The 22520-nt window shown below is 39.2% G+C and overlaps 1 protein-coding gene across 1 annotated transcript in view; it reads right to left on the reverse strand.

Annotated features, from left to right (window-relative positions):
- Positions 1–223: 223 nt before the first annotated feature.
- Positions 224–22520, reverse strand: part of LOC122556592 (tachykinin-like peptides receptor 99D) — a 36285-nt gene continuing 13988 nt past the window's right edge. Inside the window, exons 5-9 of the mRNA XM_087995045.1 lie at positions 20808–20981; positions 13711–13944; positions 11661–11870; positions 3533–3744; positions 224–1545 (exon numbers count right to left, since the gene is read on the reverse strand). Of these exons, the coding sequence (XP_087851171.1) occupies positions 1539–1545; positions 3533–3744; positions 11661–11870; positions 13711–13944; positions 20808–20981 (837 nt within the window). The 3' untranslated portion in view covers positions 224–1538. The remainder of the gene's footprint in view (positions 1546–3532; positions 3745–11660; positions 11871–13710; positions 13945–20807; positions 20982–22520) is intronic.

A 22520-nucleotide genomic window follows, 5' to 3' on the forward strand; every position in this document is an offset into this window, starting at 1 on the left:
ATGAGGACAAACAATGACCATTAAAGTTATGTTGAAAATATATCTTGCAATCTGTCCTGTATATGCCAGCATTGGGTTTTAGCTCGAATAGTAATAATTTCACAGGATTTCTATCATTGTACATTGATTTCTCTGTTGAATACTGATGCTTTCTTTTGGAGAATCATAATAGATTGAACAGAAAACAATGTGAACGAGAATGCTCTTTCTCCAGTTTATTAAGCTCAAATTTGTTCCATGGGGAATTTAAGTTAGTTACTTGTAACATGTCATTTGCTATGGTAAACATAATACAGATTAAAAGTTGCACAGAGTATCATTCAGATAGATTGAGCTAGCCATTCACTTTGCTTGTTTTTTATTACTGATATACATCCATTTAGCAGACAGCAGAATTGGATTTGAAGGTAATTCTAAGCGAAACAGTACAAATAAGTTGATAATCACAAAATTACAACAAATAAATTACAGCACACAAATATAGGCCACTTGCCCCAACAGTCTGAATTGGTGCGCATTTTCCAAAATAGCAGAAGTCTTAATCTCATGTACCCTTTTTTTTGTAATTTATACTTTCTTATTACTCATCTAACCTATTCTACAATGTAGATATGGTGTTGGCTTCAGTCACTTATTACACAGCCTCACATCTTTCTGCTAACTGTTCTAAAACTCTCTTACATTTAATCCTTTATCTGTGCTTTTATAGCACTTGTTAGAAAGGAGAAGGAGTGCTATTGCCAGAACCAAAATACCACTCAATAAAATAGCTCTTATGCCACCTTCCCAACATCTTGATACATTCTTCTGTCCAAACTACAAAGCATCACCCATTGCTCTATCAACTGCTAAACTCCACAATTGAAACCCATTTCAATCAATAGCTGCTTCCCCTGACCAGTGTAGAATGCCCGCCATCACCAGTTGCCCTCCTGACCCACAAAACTATCAACTGCTCCCCATAACCGTAACTTTTCCATCAACCATCCCAGTGAGAATTCTATGGACAAACATTCAACCATTACCTTCTCCATGATCCAGATATGCCTCACATTCTGTCCTCAACATCAGGAGTCCTCTGCCACATATCAGCCACAATTTCTTTTTCATTCCTCTTGTCAAGCTGACTTCCAACTTGCAAGGCCTCCAACTGATTAATCATGCTGCCTCTCAACAGGAACCTCACTTAAAGGACCTCTGCAGTGAAGTTCTACAGAACACTTAAGAAACATGTCATTTTGTTTTCCACAAAACAAAGATTATCTTCGGTCTTCATATATCTCACTTCCACGTTAAAGTCTCAGCCATTGAATACAATTGTAGGGAAATTATGCTGACCTTTACAAACAATGGGTGGCCCTTAGATGGAATATTCAGGCTGAGTCTGGCTGCCACAATTTAGAATGGATGAAAACAACTTGTGGAGTAAGTAGGGCAAATTTATTAGAGTGTTATCAGTGACGACAACTTCATTTATGTGAGGCATCCAGAGAAACTAGAATCAAAACAGAAAGCACTGGAAACACACAGCAAGTTTGTCAGCATCTGTGGGGAGAGAACTGGAGTTAATAGAATTTCAAGGCAAGTTTACAACTAAGTTACACTGATATGACATTGTTATAGATACAATGAGAAGAGTCTGGGTGGTGGATAGTTCTCCTTTGAGATCTTAAGCTGTTCTCACTTCAAGTCTTTGTGACATAGTGGGCAGTGCTTAGGGCACTGCATGCTATTACCCTATCAAACCCTTTCACTCTTATGCAACATCTTCCCATAAGCTTTACATCTTATTAGTAATATTATGCATTAATACATATTGTTAGATTTACGACTACACCATGTCCTCTCACATGGATAATTTAACAAATTCAGGCAATCTGGAGATTTCACTTTTCTTTGACAATACATTCTCTTTGGATTTGCAAGACTGGTAGACCTTTGAGTTGAAAAATGTTAATTTTGATTCTGTTCCTCGCAAGGTAAGGACTGAAAATCTCTTTAGACCAGAGAACTTTCGGTCTTTTGTGGAAAATGTATTTCCTGGTGAAATAGGTAATTGCTTCACCACAACATGTGGCTGCTTTTAATCTCACACCTTTCCCTTAGAGAGGAAAGCTATTCTGTTGAAACAGTTAACTACTTTATTTAGTATCATGCATCACTAAATTAGGATTTTCTTACTTTGTAATATGTTGAATTTCTAAACCAGGCAATTTAATTTGACCATGTCTTGACTCTCTGGACATTGAATTCTTAATCAGCCACAAAATCTGCATTGAAGTGTACAGAATCTATTTTAACTTATTGATTAGCTTGTTCACTTTAATTTGGCCTCAGTGATTGCAATGTTGATGCAACCACCGTATTCATTGCCTCAGCTGAATTATTCGAGGATTGTTTCTTGTCGGGACTGATCTGTGTCAAAGTTACTAAGGATTCTTCCTGACAAGGTAAGGAAATTAAATTGTCTATTTGAACCTGTGTCTTCTGAGTCACCTCTGCGTCTTATATCAGACATAAATCTGTCATAATTATTTGTTCACCAAGCAGTGTTGCACTCTGAATTATCTTGGTTGAAGATACAGCAAGTGGACTTCTTACAGCACACCTCATACTGACATCAGCATATCCCGGACTCCCGGATAAGATTGCCTCCTTTACAGTCTGCCTGTGCTCACTGAAGAGTTTCCCACACCCTTCATCCCTGTTCACCCTGGACCCCAGCCACACTCGATCTCCTCACTGGGCTCAGTCTGGTAGGCCCTGGCAAGACTCCAGGCTTATCTTAAATTCTGGGCCCATTACAGTACCCTTCCTGCAAGGTAACATGTTTCCATACTGAAGAACAATAATTTAGCACAGCTTTCTGCTTTCTTTTACTTAGCCAGTGTTATATCCACACTAAGCAAAAGTGAGGACTGCAGATGCTGGAAACCAGAGTTTAGATCTGAGTGGTGCTGGAAAAGCACAGCAGGTCAGACAGCATCCGAGGAGTAGGAAAATTAATGTTTTGGGCAAAAGCCCTTCTATTCCTGATGAAGGGCTTTTGCCCGAAACATTGATTTTCCTGCTTATATCCACACTACCTCTTTAATCCCATTGTGTTAATGGCTCTCCCTATTACATCATCAACAAACTGAATTAATTTTTAATTTTTTGGACACTTCTATCAAGTTATATTGAAAATAGCCGTTTAGCAGTACAGAGTTGAGTATTGCTGAAAACAAAAGTACACATTTTTTCTAAGAGTTTTGGCTTGCACTTATCAGGCCAATTTCCAAGAATACGAAAGCAAAGGGAAACAACATTTGTACTGTATAAGAGGATTGGTTAACAAGTGGAAGAGGCTCTATCATGTACAGTCCATTTTCTGGAATACCAGAAACCACTGACACCTAGAAGTTAGTCCTGGATACATTCTAAATTGCATTTCTCCCATCTATTTGACAAGATGTATTTCCTTTGAATACATGTAAAGCACACTTCAAATTTATTTCATTGCATAAGGACACAATGCCTCCTTTTGTATTACCTGCTATGGATTTGGATTGTTTGGGGATTGGCGCCAACAGATTGTTTCCTGGAGACAAGGGATCTACAACTTTCCACTGAACTCAAACGCAGACTGACCGTATTCTCTCGTCTAAAGATGTCAGAGTCACTGTAGGTTGAGAGATTATCTCCATAGATGTGAAGGCAGCATCGGGATGGATTGAGACGAATGCACAATCGGTGTAGGTCAGCCTGTGAGCCAATAGAAATTCACTGTTATAATACACCTTGTATGTAAGTTAGAGAAATAACAGACCCTGTAATGCTATATGGATTAATATATTTCTGTTTACCAAAAATTGGCATTAAAAGTTTGGTAAGAAGGAAGGATAGACATGCTTGCTGGGGTAGGCACCAAATCTGAGCTCCAAATTTGAATACATTATTTAGCTGCTTTCTGAGCTTTCCAATTTTGTTGTTGTTGCAGGTAAATATAATCATTGTGGTATATGAGTGTAATTCCTTGACAAAATGTTTGAATTCTTGCAAAGGCTTTCTGACATGAATATGTAGTAATGTAGTAATTTGATGTTTCTCTTGAACATTTTTTTTGTGGATTTGAACCTCATTAATCTGAAAAAAAATCTCCAAACCTTCAATAGCATCTTCAACTGCTCTTTGATAAACTTTGAACCTAAGACGTGGTCTGAAAACTTCTCTGACTTCTATTACTTTTTCAATTACTGCAAATCTTCACTCCAGTTTTGTTAAAGGGCTGATCATGAATTAGATTGTTCTGCTTTGTCCATTTTTCTGCATTTGAAAAAGCACAGTTTTTAGTCTAGTTGATGATATAGCTATTGGTACCATTGTGAGTAGTTCTGTGTCATACTGGGCTAGTATGTCTGGTGAAACAAGGAATTGTTTTATCCTTTCAAAGGAAATTTGTGGAGTTGCTAGCCAGCACCATGCCTTGTCTTGTTTATGAAGTATTATTGTTGTTTACTTTCCCTGTACCAAATTCAGTGAGAATACCCATTTGATTCACCATTTCCTATTCATTTTTTGAAGTTCTGTGATTACAAGGGCAATCTTTAATTGCTTTTTGTTTTGAGTATCCACCTTAGTATTTGCTGCATGAGCACTGTGTTTCAGAAATGCAATGTGTGGCTGTGAGAAATCGCATTTATCATATTCTTAGTCTTGCTCCTTCTCATTGTGTTCTGATCTGGTTGAACCATGAATTAGGATGACATATATATGGCAGAAAACCCCATCTAATCTTTGAAATATTCGGCATCATTATGAAAAATTTCCACTGCTGATGCAATATCACCAGGTAGTTAATTGATGTAGGATTCTGGGTAATCCAAGATGGAGGACGGGAAAAATTTCTGGCTGTAACAGCTCATTTTTTGAGTTATTTTAGGTGCTGGAGGTGATTTCCTTGAATTCCAGGAGCAGCAATTACTGTTTTAGATGCTGTTGCATTGTTTTGGAACTTTGGAAAAAAAGAGTCAAAACAACAGCAGTTTTAAAAGGGAGAAGATCAGACAAAGGAAGCATGTGGTGAGGTCACTGCAGGAAAGAGACAGAGAGAGAAAGAAACTGACACTACAGTGTACTTGCACAGTTACTGCCTTTGTTGTTTGAATTCATGTATCACTGGACATCAGAGTGCGTCTGGGAAAACTAACAAACAGTGAAATTCACAACTGATCTTGGAGGAACTGTTTGGGCGAAGTTCACAGCACAGAATCAGATAAGTTAATTGTTTTAAGTGGCCTATGGAAAGTCTGCAGTAGTGAGTAGATTGGGTTCTTTCTTGATTATATGTTTTTGGAGATATGTCTCTTGATTAAACTTAAAATATAAGCCATAACTATTAATCTAACCTGGGGCAGTGTTTTGTAGAGGAATAAGACGGTGTTATTTTCTGGGTCTGCAGATTGTGAAGGAGCAAAATTGCCTTTAGTAGAGTGATATTTGCTTCTTGTCAGATGTGGGAGTTTAAAGAGAGTTTAAAGGTTACTGCGCATTATATCTGCCATAAATGCTGTTGGTTGCAAATCTTATCAGATCGAATGGATCGGTTGGAGAGACAGTTAGAAGCGATGAGGAATTTGCAACAGCAACAGTATATGATGGTAGCCAGTTATAGGAAGGGGGAAGTCTCAGATACAGTCATATAGATGGGTTAACTCCAGGAAAGTTAAGAGAGGTAGGCGCCTAGTGCAGGTGTGTTCTGTGGTTATACTCATTTCAAACATGTATGCTGTTTTGGAAAATGTAGGGGGAGATGGATTCTCAGGGGAACGTAGCACGAACAGCCAGGTTTCTGTTATTGAGACTGGCTCTAATGCAACAAGGGGTACGTCAGGTTCCAAGAGATCAATTGTGTTCGGGGGTTCTCTAGTCTGAGGTACAGACAGATGTTTCTGTGGCCAGCAGCGAAGAATCAGAATGGTGTGTTGCTTCCCTGGTGCCAGGATCAAGGATGTCTCAGAGAGGGTGCAGAACATTCTCAAGGGGGAGATGGGCCCACATTGGAAACAACGACATAGGAAGGGAAAGGGTTGAGATTCTGAAGGGAGATTACAGACAGTTAGGCAGGAATTTAAAAAGGAGGTCCTCGAGAGTAGTAATATCTGGATTACTCCCGGTGAGGGCAGGAATAGGAGGATCGAGCAGATGAATGCATGGCTGAGGAGCTGGTGTGTGGGAGAAGGATTCACATTTCTGGATCATTGGCATCTCTTCTGGGGTAGAAGTGATCTGTACAAGAAGGATGGATTGCACATAAATTGAAAGGGGACTAATACACTGGCAGGGAAACTTGCTAGAGCACCTCGGGAGGATTGAAACTAGTAAGGTGGTAGTGGTGGTGGTGGGGGGGGGGAGGATGCATGGGGATGGTTGGTGGGACTCAGGGAGATAGTGAGGAAAGAGATCAATCTGAGACTGAGACTGGTACAGTTGAGACAGAAGCAAGTCAGACAGTCAGGGCAGGCAGGGACAAGGTAGGACTAATAAATTAACTGCATTTATTTCAATGCAAGGGGCCTAACGAGGAAGGCAGATGAACTTAGGGCATGGTTATGAACATGGGACTGGGATATCATAGCAATTACAGACCTATGGCTCAAGGATGGGCAGGACTGGCAGCTTAATGTTCCAGGATACAAATGCAACAGGAAGGATAGAAAGGGAGGCAAGAGAGGAGGGGGAGTGGCATTTTTGATAAGGGATCGCATTACAGCTGTGCTGAGGGAGGATATTCCCAGAAATACGTCCAGGGAACTGAGAAATAAAATAGGGATGATCACCTTATTGGGATTGTATTATAGATCCCCTAATAGTCAGAGGGAAGTTGAGAAACAAACTTGTAAGAAAATCTTAGTTATCTGTAAGAATAATAGGGTGGTTATGGTAGGGGATTTTAACTTTCCAAACATAGACTGGGACTGCCATAGTATTAAGGATTTAGATGGAGAGGAATTTGTTAAGTGTGTACAAGAAAATTTTCTGAAAAGGTGCAAAACCTGATGTACTCTTGGGAAATAAGGCAGGGCAGGTGACTGAGGTGTCAGTAGGGGAGCACTTTGGGGCCAGCAACCATAATTCCATTAGATTTAAAATAGCGATGGAAAAGGATAGACCAGATCTAAAAGTTGAAGTTCTAAATTTGAGGAAGGCCAATTTTGACGGTATTAGGCAAGAACTTTCAAAAGCTGATTGGGGGCAGATGTTCACAGCTAAAAGGATGGCTGGAAAATAGGAAGCCTTCAGAAATGAGATAACGAGAATCCAGAGAAAGTATATTCCTGTTAGTGTGAAAGGAAAGGCTGGTACATATAGGGAATGCTGAATGACTAAAGAAATTGAGGCTTTGGTTAAGAAAAAGAAGGAAGCATACGTAAGGTATAGACAGGAAAGATAGAGTGAATCCTTAGAAGAGTATAAAGGAAGTAGGAGTATACTTAAGAGGGAAATCAGGAGGGCAAAAAGGGGACGTGAGATAGCTTTGGCAAATAGAGTTAAGGAGAATCGAAAGGGTTTTTTACAAATACATTAAAGACAAAAGGATAACTAGGGAGAGAATAGGGCCCCTCAAAGGTCAGCAATACAACCTTTGTGTGGAGCCGCAGGAAATGGGGGAGATATTAAATGAGTATTTTGCATCAGTATTTACTGTGAAAAAGGATATGGAACATATAGAATGTAGGGAAATAGATGGTGACACCTTGAAAAATGTCGTGATTACAGAGGAGGAAGTGCTGGATGTCTTGAAATGGTCAAAGGTGGATAAATCCCCAGGACCTGATCAGGTGTACCCTAGAACTCTGTGGGAAGCTAGAGAAGTGATTGGTACGCTTCTTGCTGAGATATTTGTACCATCGATAGTCACAGGTGAGGTGCTGAAAGACTGGAGGTTGGCTACCGTGTTTAAGAGGGGTGGTAAGGATAAGCCAGGGAATTATAGACCAGTGAGCCTGACCTCAGTGGTGGGCAAGTTGTTGGAGGAAATCGTGAGGGACAGGATGTACATGTATTTGGAAAGGCAAGGACTGATTCGGGATAGTCAACATGGCTTTGTGTGTGGGAAATCATGTCTCACAAACTTGATTGAGTTTTTTTCAAGAGAGCAGAGCGGTAGATGTGATCTGTATGGACTTCAGTAAAGCATTTGACAAAGTTTGCCATGGGAGACTGGTTAGCAAAATTAGATCTCACGGAATACAGGGAGAACTAGCCATTTGGATACAGAACTGGCTCAAAGGTATAAGGCAGAGGGTGGTGGAGGAGGGTTGTTTTTCAGACTGGAGGCCTGTGACCAGTGGAGTGCACCAGTTCAGGCAACATCCGAGGAGCAGGAAAATCGATGCTTTGGGCAAAAGCCCTTCATCAGCAAAAGCCCTTCCTCTATTCCTGATGAAGGGCTTTTGCCCGAAACGTCGATTTTCCTGCTCCTCAGATGCTGCCTGAACTGCTGTGCTTTTCCAGCACCACTCTAATCCAGAATCTGGTTTCCAGCATCTGCAGTCATTGTTTTAACCAGTGGAGTGCCACAAGGATTGGTGCTGGGTCCTCTACTTTTTGTCATTTACATAAATGATTTGGATGCGAGCATAAGAGGTACAGTTAGTAAGTTTGCAGATGACACCAAAATTGGAGGTGCAGTGGACAGTGAAGAAAGTTACCTCAGATTACAACAGGATCATGACCAGGTGGGTCAATGGGCTGAGAAATGGCAGATGGAATTTAATTCAGTTAAAGTGAGCTGCTGCATTTTGAGAAAGCAAATCTTAGCAGGACTTATACACTTAATGATAAGGTCCTAGGGAGTGTTGCTGAACAAAGAGACCTTGGAGTGCAGGTTCATAGCTCCTTGAAAGTGGAGTCGCAGGTAGATAGGATAGTGAAGAAAGTGTTTGGTATGCTTTCTTTTATTGGTCAGAGTATTGAGTACAGGAGTTGGGAGTTGCGACTGTACAGGACATTGGTTAGGCCACTGTTGGAATATTGCATGCAATTCTGGTCTCCTTCCTATCAGAAAGATGTTGTGAAACTTGAAAGGGTTCAGAAAAGATTTACAAGGATGTTGCCAGGGTTGGAGGATTTGAGCTATAGGGAGAGGCTGAATTAGCTGGGGCTGTTTTCCCTGGAGCGTCGGAGGCTGAGGGGTGACCTTATAGAAGTTTACAAAATTATGAGGGGCATGGATAGGATAAATAGACAAAGTCTTTTACCTGGGGTCGGGGAGTTTAGAACCAGAGGGCATAGGTTTAGATTGAGAGGGGAAAGACATAAAAGGGACCTAAGGGGCAACATTTTCACGCAGAGAGTGGTATGGTCTGGAATGAGCTGCCAGAGGAAGTGGTGGAGGCTGGTACCATTGCAACATTTCGGAGGCATTTGGATGGGTATATGAATAGGAAGGGTTTGGAGGGATATGGGCTGGGTGCTGGCAGGTGGGACTAGGTTGGGTTGGGATATCTGGTCGGCATGGACGGGTTGGACCGAAGGGTCTGTTTGCATGCTGTACGTCTCTATGACTCTATGACTCTAAGTAATATTTTCTAACCAGTGTGATTAATTTTGTGAGTGGATTAGATTCTTTGTCTACTGCTGGTTGCCAAATGCACTGTTTTCATCTAATTTTTGAATATGATGCTTCTACTTGTTAATTTTGGCAGAATCCCATCCACAACTACCATTGGGTAAATATCCCTTTCCACTGCTTTGTTTAATTGTGTAAACTCAACACAGAAACTCAATGACCTGTTTGGTGCTGGTACTGGTCCTATTGTTGAACAACACTACTTGGTTTGACTCTGTGAGAGGACAGATTAATGTAACATTGACTCAGTTTCTTGTCTCATCTTCTCAAAATGTCTACTTTCTTTTGTGTGAGTAAGAACACTGGTTTGGCACCTGGTCTCAATGTGATATGATGAAGCTGCTTTTATTTTTCTAATGCCTCTAGTAATTTTGGGAATTCTGATTGTGAATCCTTATGATTTGTCTTGGCTGTCCAAATCATCAATTTCAAAATGAGTCTTAGATCAATTTTGGTTTAGAAGCAAACACTCTGTATTAAATCACATGATCCCAGCTTTGAGAAAACTGGTCAAGCCAGATACATGTTAGAATCTAACTTAACTGGCCATAATCATTTAAAGCACATAATGTGTAGAAGAACAAAGGGTAAAGAAGTAAGCAACAGGACTCCAAGATTAAATTGAAACATCAAAACATGAACAAAACAAACGCAAGCAACAATGCCTAAACAGGTACCCTGACCAAGTAAAATGATTATTCTAAACAAGAGAAACTTCACCCTTAAACTTAATCAAGCAGAACTAACCCAGTTTAATTTTTTTTACTTTAACTTTTAGTCTTACACACTTTTAACCATATCACATGCTGGAAGACCATTCATTTTTTATTCTGGTACACAAGTCTCAACTCAGGTCAATGGTATACTTCTGCCTGCTGGCTCATGTATAGACATCAATGGCAGTCACAAACTCTGACCCACCTGATGCATTTAGACATCCCTTGTCATTTGTTCTATAGATTCCTCTGTCTACAGGGCTACTTGACCCTCAGATGCTGCCTGAGTTGCTGTGCTTTTCCAGCACCACACTTTTCAACTCTGATCTCCAGCATCTGCAGTCCTCACTTTCTCCGACTTGATCCTACTCAGTTCTTTAGAACTGAATTATTTGGCTGAACACAGCAGACTGATTTACTACACTTTTGTTCTCACTTGTGTATGGTTTGAAAACCAAAAAGAGATTATTTTAGATCACAGTCTTATTCTCAGGAATTATCTCTATAGCAACCGTGAGTCTTTCTTGTTGAATGCTTATTAGTCCATGAAGTCAAATGGTAGCGGCCTGGAAGAAGTCTTGTTTCAGTTATTTTTCTGTGTCTGAAAGACATTCTCCCTCTCCAGTATCTAACTCAGTTTATTTTGTGCATACTTACAACTATTTCAGCATTCCAATAATTGCCTTATTCCAATTAAACTTTAATTCTCTTTTAGCCTATCTATACCCTGGGAACAGTCTTCCATTTTCACTCCATTCCAGAGGGTGAAGACTTCAGCATATTTTTTACAGTTAATTTAACCATCTATTAGTAGACCTGGCTGGACATTATCAGGCATTATTGTGACTTAATCTTCTGTTTTCCTCATTTTTCCCAAGTAAGCTACATTTAACTTTTTTCAGGCTTTTAATTACCAATATTTTGCATCCTGAAGCAATACTTTCTGAGATAAGTATATCATATTTGCATTTGAAAAGAGTCAATATTTTCTGTTTACATCATTTCTTGAATGAACTTTTTATATAGAGTAAGCTTGTAAAATTGCTCAGTGAAACAATGCTTCAACAGATTTCTAAAGGCTTATTGGCTACTTTTCCTGTGTTTCTTAGGTACAATTTGGTGCTAAACCTAGGTATGTAACAAGATTAGATAGGGTATAAGCCACAGGAATAGGCCATTTGATTTTACCAGTGCATGCCAGGTAAATGCTGCATCTGAGCTGTGACCACCTTTCATCATCTAAATCCGTGAGAATAGCTATTTATAATACTCAGTTCCTATATGCTTGTCTTATGTATATGATATGCTTCTTACCTTGAATGTCTACATACCCTGAAACTGTCATTGTAGAATCCATAAATAAGCGGGTTCCAGAAGCTATGTGACATGGCCAGGTAGTGGGAGAAGAAGTAAAGGGCAGTGATATCCATTGGATCATTTGGTAGTAGGGCTGGACTGAACTCATATGTAACACTGAAGATATGAAATGGCAGCCAGCAAAGTGCGAAAACAGCCACGATGATAAACAGCATCTTGATTACCTGAAATAAATTACATAGATTGGAATAAATTATTATTTTTATCCTTTTTTTTGATTGCTAAACAAACAGGACACTTCTTCACGATAATTCTAACCCTTAAAGTCGACAAAACACTTAAGCATAATGTTGGGTTTCTTGCACTTTGCCAAGTAATTTCTATTACAGTGTGATGGACAATCACTTGACACATATAAACAAACCTTCGACTGCACCACCATCAAACTTATGTTTGTGAATGGGGAACAGCTGCAAGAAAATTCACGGCCTTAACCTCCCAACTGCATTAGAATTCAGCAGATTTTTATTTTGGCTGATGGGCTGTTTTCTAGTTTCTCTAAGTATCTTCAATAGAAATACTTCCTCAGGGTTTGTTTTGGACTGCACTCGTGCCAGCAGGATTTAGTTAACTGTCAGGCCAGGGTGAGAAAGGCCATTTATTACATTCAGTGCATATCAGGTAGAATCAGTGCGAAAGGGGGCCTTGCCCATTACCCAACACCTAGCCAGAGGCCAATTACAAATCTCAGAATAGCTTCAGCTGAGATCAGCACAATCATTCAGACTTTACCAGTCTGTATAATTTAAAACACACTTGGCAATATCAACCCAGATATTCTGAGAAATGACAATCGAAATGTATTGCCACTCGACTCATTTTTATATAGTAGTTCTACATTTCTCACTGGGGATTCTGATCTTGGCTCTTTCAGAAATGCAGAGCATTGCTGAAATAAACACAGTTGCCCTGTACTTCAGGACAGATTTGCAGCAGTGTTCTGAAGTTAAATGTCTCGCAGCACAGCTTATTTTGACAATGCTATGAATTGTAAATACATAAGGTAAGTGTGGGCTTAGGCTGACAAATAGGTAGGGAGCTAGAATGGCAGATGAGTAGGATGCCAGGTAGGTAGGGTGTCTTGTGAGTAGGGTACAAAAGTGTCAGGTGGGTAATGAGCCAGTTAAGTGATCAAGTGCTTAGAATACATCAGGAGGTTGTCAGGGTCGGTGGTAGGATCTCAGGATCATCAGTAGGATGGAGGGCAGGAAGGGCAGTGAATGTTAGGACCAGTGGGTGGAGTTGTAGGACCCAACAGCAGCCAGGCGGTGTAAGATCCTAGGCCCAGGCCACCGGGAGTGGGGTATTAGTCCAGTGGAGGTTCAGCAGGAAGTCAAGGTGTGTCATGTTAAGTGGTTCTGGTGGATCATATTGGGTTGGGAGCTTTTCTCATTGGAGGATGTAGTTGTCAGGAGTCTTGTAAGAGGTCAGGGGAACTGTAGTTGCAGGGGGATAAATTGGAATCTCAGCTTAATAGTTACTTAATAGTTTGACTGGGTTTTGAATTGTCTGACATAGCATGGGTAACTTAGCTTAACCGAAGCTGAACGCTCTGAACTCTACAATGTTAAGGGCGTATTTTTCAGACAGTTCTAGGTGAAGAAGAATTGCCCATTACTATCTTCAGTTTCCTGCTGTGTCTGGGATTCCATAGGTTCCCAACACACAACTCAAGACTGCAATGCTCCAGCGATTATCAGGCCATTGGAAAATCCAATCCATACTTACTTGTCCATAGGGCAACGAGCAACATCCATTTTTGACTCCGCCATCATGGGAGAGTGCTGCTGAGGTTATGAATACCACCAGAACAAACTCGGCTTGGATTTTCTTCTGTTTTCCTTTTGAATTTTGGCAATGGGATTATCAAAGCAGGGAAAAAAGCTTCCATGGTAATAAAACTGACTTTTGCACAATAACTTATATCTGCAGTACAGGGATGTATTATTGGGTTAAAGTATGAATTCCAATGAGCCCCTCTGGGTGTTACACCCATGTCTTTACCTTCCGTTTTGATTTATCTTGCTGAGCCTCTCTGTTTTTGTCCATGTTTCCGGGTGGTCTCCGACCCCACAGCCTCATACCAACATTCCAGTAGGTTATGGTGAGAATAAGTAAGGGTAGCATGTAAGTGAAAAGCAGCAACAAGAGTGTGTAGACCTTCCGGTAAGTATTATTAGGCCAACCAGTTTCCAAACAGGTCATTTCAGATTCGCTATCCAGATTCATGTACTTGGCCTGCCTCACAAAACAAAAACATACTTCAGGAAACAATTCAGATTATACTCTGCAATTAAATAATTCATACACACAAATTATGAACTTGCACACAGACCAACTAGGTAATCTGGTAAATGTGACTCTTGATCAAGTTAGAGTTATATCATTTTCCAGTGGCTCGGAAAAGTTAGGGACAATATATAGGTCGACTGTAAGATTCAAGTAAAAAAAAACCTAAAATATTTGGGACAACGATCAATGGCAGCATTACTGCAATGGTTATAACCTTGTCAAAATGAATTCCAAACAGAAATTATATCAGAGAATGGATTTTACAGGAAATTGTATTCCCTGTCTTAATCCACAGAAAAGACAGTCAGAACCTGTCCTCCCAAATAAGGACTGTCCTGTAGCTATTTTACACAAGAAGTAGGATCATTGCCTAGGATATTGGTTTCTGCTTTTGTGTTGGGAAGAAGACCTGCCTTGGCAAGCTTGTGAGCAATCTGGTTGACCAGAAGCACTCTAGTATCAGCAGCATCAAATCCAAGTGGCATGCATTGCTCAGGGAACCAGCAATGAGGCTCACACTAAGATCCCAATGAGATTGAAGCGTCTGGGTGCTCCTGCTATCAAATCAAACACAGGTCTCAAAAATTGTTCTGGCACCAATGAGTAGTTTCAAACATTTCCTCTCCTACCCTCATTTCTTAGTGAAAGGCTCCAAGGCAAATAGGGTCAGGAAATTTGGTCCCGATATATTTAGCTTTAATGCAAATCTATCTCTATTTCAAACCAAAATTGAGGACTGCAATATGAAAACCCAACTGAATCTGAAGCAAAGTAGATCTAGATACATTTTTCTAGCCAGTTACACTCCTCATTTGGCTCTGACTCTAGATTCATGTTACATTTAGCGATGCTACATTGAATGCACGAAGAACTCCTCAATCATTCAACGAGCAAAACACGCTTTATGAAAAGGTTCAGCAAGCTATCTTTAATTCTAAATGACAAAATTCTTGATTTTTTTTATATGCAGCTTGTTGCTTGCTTGTGTTGTTATTGCATCTAAACTGTGTGGCAGATTCTGATAATCTATTTATATTAAGAAAATACCAGGGAAAGGCAGTAAACCAAGGTGACCCTCCAGTTATCTATACACTGATAACTCTAGTTCCAATTAATGGTAAGCAGTATATTTGACATGCTATGTTTCATATAATCATGCTTTTATAATTGTTTATGCATTTATACATACCATAAGCCATGTTGGAGACACCAATCTATATCATTGAAACACTTCCTGACTTCTTATCAGATTTATCTCCTTACAAAGAATATCTCCATCCAATCACCAACCTCTGCAGGTCTTTTATGGAATAAGACATTTGGAAAGTTAATGCAGAAACTGAAGAGTTATCGCTATTTCCTTCAATATTAACCTAATTTGCAAATCTGCAAATCAGGCAAAGATTATATTTCACCAGCTGTAAGTCTTTAACTGCAAGATAATACCGGAGGCTTAAGTATCCAAGTTTTGTGTCTTTGTGGGTACTGTTAAAAATCACAGGTTTATTTGGAAGCACTAGCTTTCGAAGTGCTGCTTCTTCATTAGGTGGTTGTAAGAGCAGTCCATGGTCTGATAGGACTATGGCGACTTTACTTTTTTAAGTGGGCAAAGAGCCTTTCGAGCTAGATTTAAAGTTGAAGTCCATAATTTATCTAGTCCATAAGTTGTTGACTCTTATATATATTGGCATTCATAAAATCATATTTTTTTTTTCTCATTGCTCATAGCTCTATTTCTCAACTTCCCTCTGGAAATTTAATATTACATCTGTTTCTACCATTCTTTCAGAAAGTGCATTCCAGATCACAGCCACTTGCTGCATAAAAATGTTTCCTCATGTCACCTCTAATTCTTTTATCAATCACTTCATACTTCCGTCCTTTGGCTACTAAACCTTCTTCCACAGAAGACTAATTCTCCTGATTATCAAAATCATTCATGATTTTGAGCAACTCCTTGTATCTATCTCCAGCCCTAAATGAGATACTGATTTCTGAATCAGTTAGGGCTATACATAGTTGAGTTGAGGAGAATATGGAGGGTGATGGAGAATCTCATAGAAACCTATAAAACGCCATCAGAATTAGCAGAGTAAACACAGGAAGGATGTTTCTGATGTTCAGGGAATCCAGAACTAGGGGTCATAGTCTAATGATACAGGGTAGACCAATGAGGACTAAGATGAGGACAAATTTCTTTACCCATAGAGTAATGAACCTATGGAATTCTCTGCCACAGAAAACAGTTGATGCCAAACAATGATTGTTTCCAAGAAGAGTTAGATATAATTCTTAGGTCTAAAGGAATCAAAGGGTAAAGGGGGGAAGTGGGACAGGGGACTGAGTTGGGTGATCACCTATAATCATATCGAATGGTGTAGCAGGCTTGAAGCTTAAATGGCCTACTCCTGTTCCATTTTCAATGTTTCTATGTTGCTATAGCTAAGAGCAGCTCCATGTGAGAAAGAAACTTTTACATGACATAGTCAGTAAGGGTGGATGGTCAGTGTGACTGGAGACAACGTGAGTGAGACACAGGCTGTGAATATATTTGGGAATTTGGCTCAGAGTGGAGAAGAGGTGTTTCAAGTAGGCTTTACTGCTATAAGGAAAGTCTCCAGAGTGAGAGGAAAACAGGGAAAGAGATAAGGCAGGGGATTGAAAGGCTGACCTGTACTAAGACCTGCGGCAGAGCAATGTCATGAACACAATATGAAAGCAGTGAAGAGAAAGCAGCGGATTGGTGAGTAAGATTAGTGAATATTTCTAGTCTTTAAAGGAAAAGTAATGTCTTCAGTTTGTGTTTGCATCTCTAGACTTCTTTTTCTCTCATTTCTTAAGTATAGCTTGCGAAGTAAAATATTGATATTGGTGTTCTTTTCAAGTTATTTACAATGTTGTGTAAAAAGCAAGGATTATTGTGGGTGAAATAGGGTTCAGTTAATGCAGCACCAACACCAGTACTAGGTAGAAGGCAGTTCTTTGGCTGGAATAGGCTTCACTTGAATTCTGCTCAAAACAGTGTCCTGGTGAATTGAATACCTCACTCTGTAGAGACGGTTTTAAACTAATTGGAGAAGAGAGGTTTTTGGACAGGGGAAGCATAGGTTTACTAAAGCAAAACAAATTTGGCAGCAACGCAGAGCAGCTATTTGGATAACAATACTCAGTGTGTGACAAACAGAGATTCAGCAATATATCATATCGAAAGGACAGTAAATGACATAAAAGCAAAATGATGGGTTCTTTCCTTAAACGTACAATTTAGTTGGAAATAAGTAAATTAATTGATTACACAGATAGATGTTAATAGTCATTGTCTGAGATGCTATTGCTGAGATATAGTTATAAGGAAGTCACAGCTAGGATCTAAATATTCAAAGGTATGTGACTTTATAAAACAACAGGCAGGAAGGAAAGAGTGATAGGTAGCTTTGATGGTACGAGATGGAATGTGTGCTAGCACAAAATTACCTTGGATTGGCAGATGTAGAATCCACATGCAGAAAAAGAAAAAGGAAGGGGAATAAAACACTGGTAGAAGTAACATATAGGCCCACCAACAGTAGTTACATTATACTATAAGAAAGTGAATATCAGGAGATAATGAGAGAATGCAAAAAAGGTTGTACATGAATCATAGGTAAGCTTAATTGTCATGTAAATTGAGAAAATCACTTTAGCAATGACAGCCATGAAGATGAATTCATAGATGAATTCATGAATTCATATGGTTAGGCTCAACCATATTGCTGTGGGTCTGGAGTCACATGTAGGCCAGACTAGATGAGGATGGCAGTTTCCTTATTTAAAACGAATTCATGAAGCAGATAGATCTATCCCAACAATGGATTCATGGTCATCATTAGACTCTTAACTTTAGATTTTTACAGAATTCAAATTCCGCTATCTGCCATGGCAGGATTCAAACCTGATTTCCCAGAACATTACCTGGGTTCCTGGATTATCACTAGGCCATTGCCTCCCCTCATAAGGTCCCCTTGGAGTTTAAAAATGGGGAAGCCTGTCTAAATCTTTACCAGCCTTTAGTTAGACCACAGCTAGAACACTGAGAATAACTTTTGTCCCCTTATCTAAAGGAAGATATAGTGACGTTGGAGGGAGTTCAGAGAAGGTTCACTAGCTTGGTCCCAAGTTTGAAGGTATTTTCTAATGAGAAGAGATTGCATAGTTTGGGCCTGTACTCATTGGAATTTGGAAGAATGAGAGGTGACCTTATTTAAACATGTTCTTAGGGGACTTGACAGGGTTGCAGCTGAGAGGTTGGAGTCAAGATTAAAGTGGTGCTGAAAATGCACAGCAGGTCAGGCAACATCTGAAGAGCAGGAAAATCGATGTTTCGGGCAGGAGCCCTTCATTAGGAATGAGAGGTTGTTTACCCTTGTGGGAGATTTTAGGACCAAAATGCATAACCTCAGAGTAAGAGGTCACCTATTTAGAACAGAGATGAGGAGAATTGTCTTCCCTCAAAGTAGTGAATCTGCAGAATTCTTTACTGCAGAGGATTATAGAGACTGAGTCATTAAGTATATTCAAGGCTGAGATAGACAGATTTTTCATCAGTAAGGGAATCAAGGGTTATGGGGAAAAGGCAGGAAAGTAGAATTGAAGATTGTCAGATCGGCTATGATCTCACTAAATGGTGGAATTGACTCGATTGACTAGTTGTATTCTTATTTCTTATTATCCTGTGGTCAGTTGAAGGAGAAATCTCTTCATGCAACTGAAGTCCCTCATCTCTGAAACCATTCTAGTAAGTATCTTCTAAACTCTCTATATGGCCTTAACTTCCAATGGCTAACTGGAAATGAACAGAATACTCTAGCTGAGGCCGCACCAGTGTTTTTAGGATATTTAGCACAGTCTCCTTGCTTGTGTTCTTTATGCTTCCATTAAAGACAAGGATTCCATGTAAGTTTTTTTAAAAAAATTCACAATCTGTCCTGACACTGTCAAGGATTAGAATACATAGCATACACCAGGTTTCTTTATTTCTGCACTCCCTTTAAAATTTCTCTCATCTCATCTCATTTTAAATGAAGTTCCATCATTTCACACTTGTCTGCTTTAAATTTCAGTAAGATTTTCCTTAACACTACCCTTTATTCCCTGATCTCTAGCTATTTCTTTATTCATATGGCAATATTATTCTCTTTAATTCTACATGTTAACTGTGCCATATATTTCACACATGAATGCAATAAAATATTCTGAAAATCTACTTCACAATCATAGCATTTTATTGATTTTTCATTTTATTCTTATGGAGGCATGGGATGTCACCACATGGAATCCTGTGGCTACACAGGGAGGGGCTTGAGGCCCAGTTTGCCTTCTGCTTTGGGAAACTGGAGGCTGATGCAAAGTTCCAGTCGATCTCCTATGATTGGCTTTAATTATACCCATAAAGCATCGCTTACTGTTACAGGTTGGGGATCCCTGCTGTGGTTCATGTCTGCGGAAGCGATGCAGCTAGGGAATAGACATGCTGGTTAGTGTTGTTATCTTCAGATGTCAACCCCTGACAGGACCTGAAATTTCAGCCCACATTAACTTTGTTTCTCTTGCTCCACAGTGTTCTTTTGCCTGTAGAGTATGTCCAGCATTTTCTGTTTTTTTATTTCAGATTTCTAGTACCAACAGTGCTGTCACATACATTGTATACTCCCTTAAAAATAAAAAAACAGCTGTTTACTTTTCCCTTTTTGTTCCTTAACTGATGTTGTACTCTTCACCTTTCACTGTCCTTTTAATCACATGCCTTTAACTTTGCAAACATTATCTGCGATATTATTCAGCATCCTGATGAAGAGCTTATGCTCGAAACGTCAACTCTCTTGCTTCTTGGATGCTGCCTGACTGGCTGTGCTTTTCCAGCGCCACACTCTTTGACTCGATCTTCAGCATCTGCAGTCCGCACTTACTTCTAATCGATATTATTCAGTAGTTTGGTAAACTTCTTTGTCCAGTAGATTCAAAGATTGCTATACCAGTTTGTTCAGAGCAACCAATATGGATTAAAATAGGTGATCAGGAATCATTTTATTACACAACTCCAGACAGAAGGACACCCACTCAGTGCAATCTGTTCACACACAGACAATTCTGATTCCAGCTCACGTCTCTGGAAATCAAGTAGGTGTTAGCACTCATTCTCACCCACGGAAACCATCAGGTAGCTGTATCTAATTATAGTCTGTGTATGTCTTGGCTGAAATCAACAAACCCAGTACAGACTGAAGTTCTATAGCTTTTTTATTGACTCAGTAAACATATTTAGCTAGCTCGGGAGCAATTTCCAGTTATGCAGATACGTTCATGTTCAGAGACACTACTAATCACACTGGAAGAGGTGGGCCTTGAATCTGGATTGCATGATCCAGAGGTAATGATGCTCTAGCTCCAGCAAGTTTCTGTGTATTCAGTTTAGTTTTTTATTTGTAGCATGTTACATGATTATGTATTAATTTTCAGCAGTATCTTTGCATTTTTTGCATCACTGCTATTAATTCAGTACTTTTGTAATGAAATAGCACAAATGCAAATACATTCATGTATCTTTTGAGAAATGCAAACCCTGAAATTCTTTGTGCATCCTGTCAAAGTCTCATGGCAATTCTGTGACTGACTGGAAAATAGCAAGATGCTTGTTGGGAAGTATCATGAATTATAAATCTTCCCATATTTAGGAATATATGCCCTTTATTTAGCAAATGAGTAGAATGATTTTGAAAACAGAAAGGTCACACACACACACACACACACACACACACACAGTTTGTACTCACCCTAGACACAAGTAATTGTACAGATGCGATGCTGAATGATACCATCCAAATCACAGCAATTAATATCTTACTTCGGGAGCGACCCATGCGAGATTTCAGAGGGTGGCAAACAGCATAATAACGATCAACTCCAATGATCATGAGGGTGTATATACTGACAGACACAGAGAGAACCTAATAGAGAAATGGATAATTTCAAAGCTCAGAGAAGTTTGCAATTAATTCTAACAATGAAATAACAGATTCCTACATATAAAGATACTGTGGTGCTTCAGTCCTGATCTGGAACTTCATTCAATAAAGCTGATGTTTGTAAAATCAAAATTTATTTCTCATTAAAATAAGTAACTAGAGAATTGGGAATGTCATGTAAATGGTATACTGATTGCCATATCTAATTTGTCCTCTTGTTATGTGAGACCTCTCCCTACATATATACAAGACTGCTTTTATATGTTATAGAATAACTGACTCCATTAATACAGTATATAAATGTGAATATATTCACACTTGCATTATGGCTTAATAGTGCACATCAGTGGTTAGACACCAATGATGGCCAGAGTGCTATATTGCTAATAAATCTGGTAGCCTTGTTCAATGATTGGCCAGCATCCAGAGTACTAGTTTTAGTGCTTTAGTGCTGCTGAGGCAAACCAACAAACTTAGTAAATCAATATATAAAATCACTGGCATTAAGATGAAAGCTTCCTGCTTCAATATGACTGCTACGAGGTTACACAGGTTACTGGTGCTTAGATAAAACTACAGTCCCTGTGGAAACTGATAACTTTTAAAAAGAAATTTGAACTAATTAATAGCTGAAAGCATAACACACAAGATTTCACATTTGAACATGTTTACCATGACAAAATGATAAAAAACACTATTGACTAAACATTATATGTGTAGACAAATTATATTTTAAACCATGAACAGGACTCCCTCCCTTTAGTTTTAGCACAACTGAAGAAAACAAGCACCACAGGCATATGTACATTTCCATTTAAGTAGGCATTCAATTCCTCAAAATCTGTTTTAAAAGATTCTTATCTCCCAAAGAGTTATTTTTATTGTCTTGCTTTCTCAGTTTAATCATTTCTAACCCCTCACACTGAATGTAACACTGGAGACTCCCCCTCTCATACAAATTAGGTAAATTTTCCAGTTTCCTTTTAACTCTTCATAAATTTAGTCTTTTAATTCTGAGAGCAAAGTTTTCCAACCATACTGTGGAATGTTAAACTTAGATATTTTGACATCTGGCTGCCATTTCTCTTCTGGACCCTGACAGACTAACCTATGTTTGATATTGAATGAGACTATGCAAGTCTAATGCAATATCGCCATGGTATTTTCTGTTCCCATTACATTTCAAAGCCAGAGGGCAGTTGAGAATCAATCACAATGCGTTGGGTCTGGAATCACGTTTAGGCTAAACGAGGTTCTTTTCTCCACGTTTCTGAAGATTTTACTGGAACAGATGGTGTTCACCATCTTGAGCTATGCTATTGTCAAACCTGCATTGAGTAACTGCTTGACTGTTGCAAGTTTGAGTCTGCGTTTTGTGTATGATTGCAGAATGAGATTTGTTGCTGATGGGGACTTATCAAATCCAAAAAAGACCCAATTATTAATCCATCTATATCAGGAGGGATAGATGGAAGTGGGGAAAACATATTTTGGAAACTCTGTTGGTGTTTAATTTGTATA

This window comes from Chiloscyllium plagiosum, unplaced genomic scaffold (genome assembly GCF_037043375.1).
Source record: "Chiloscyllium plagiosum isolate Xiang-an unplaced genomic scaffold, Cpla_swu_hap1 HiC_scaffold_16, whole genome shotgun sequence".
Classification (NCBI taxonomy): Eukaryota; Metazoa; Chordata; class Chondrichthyes; order Orectolobiformes; family Hemiscylliidae; genus Chiloscyllium; species Chiloscyllium plagiosum.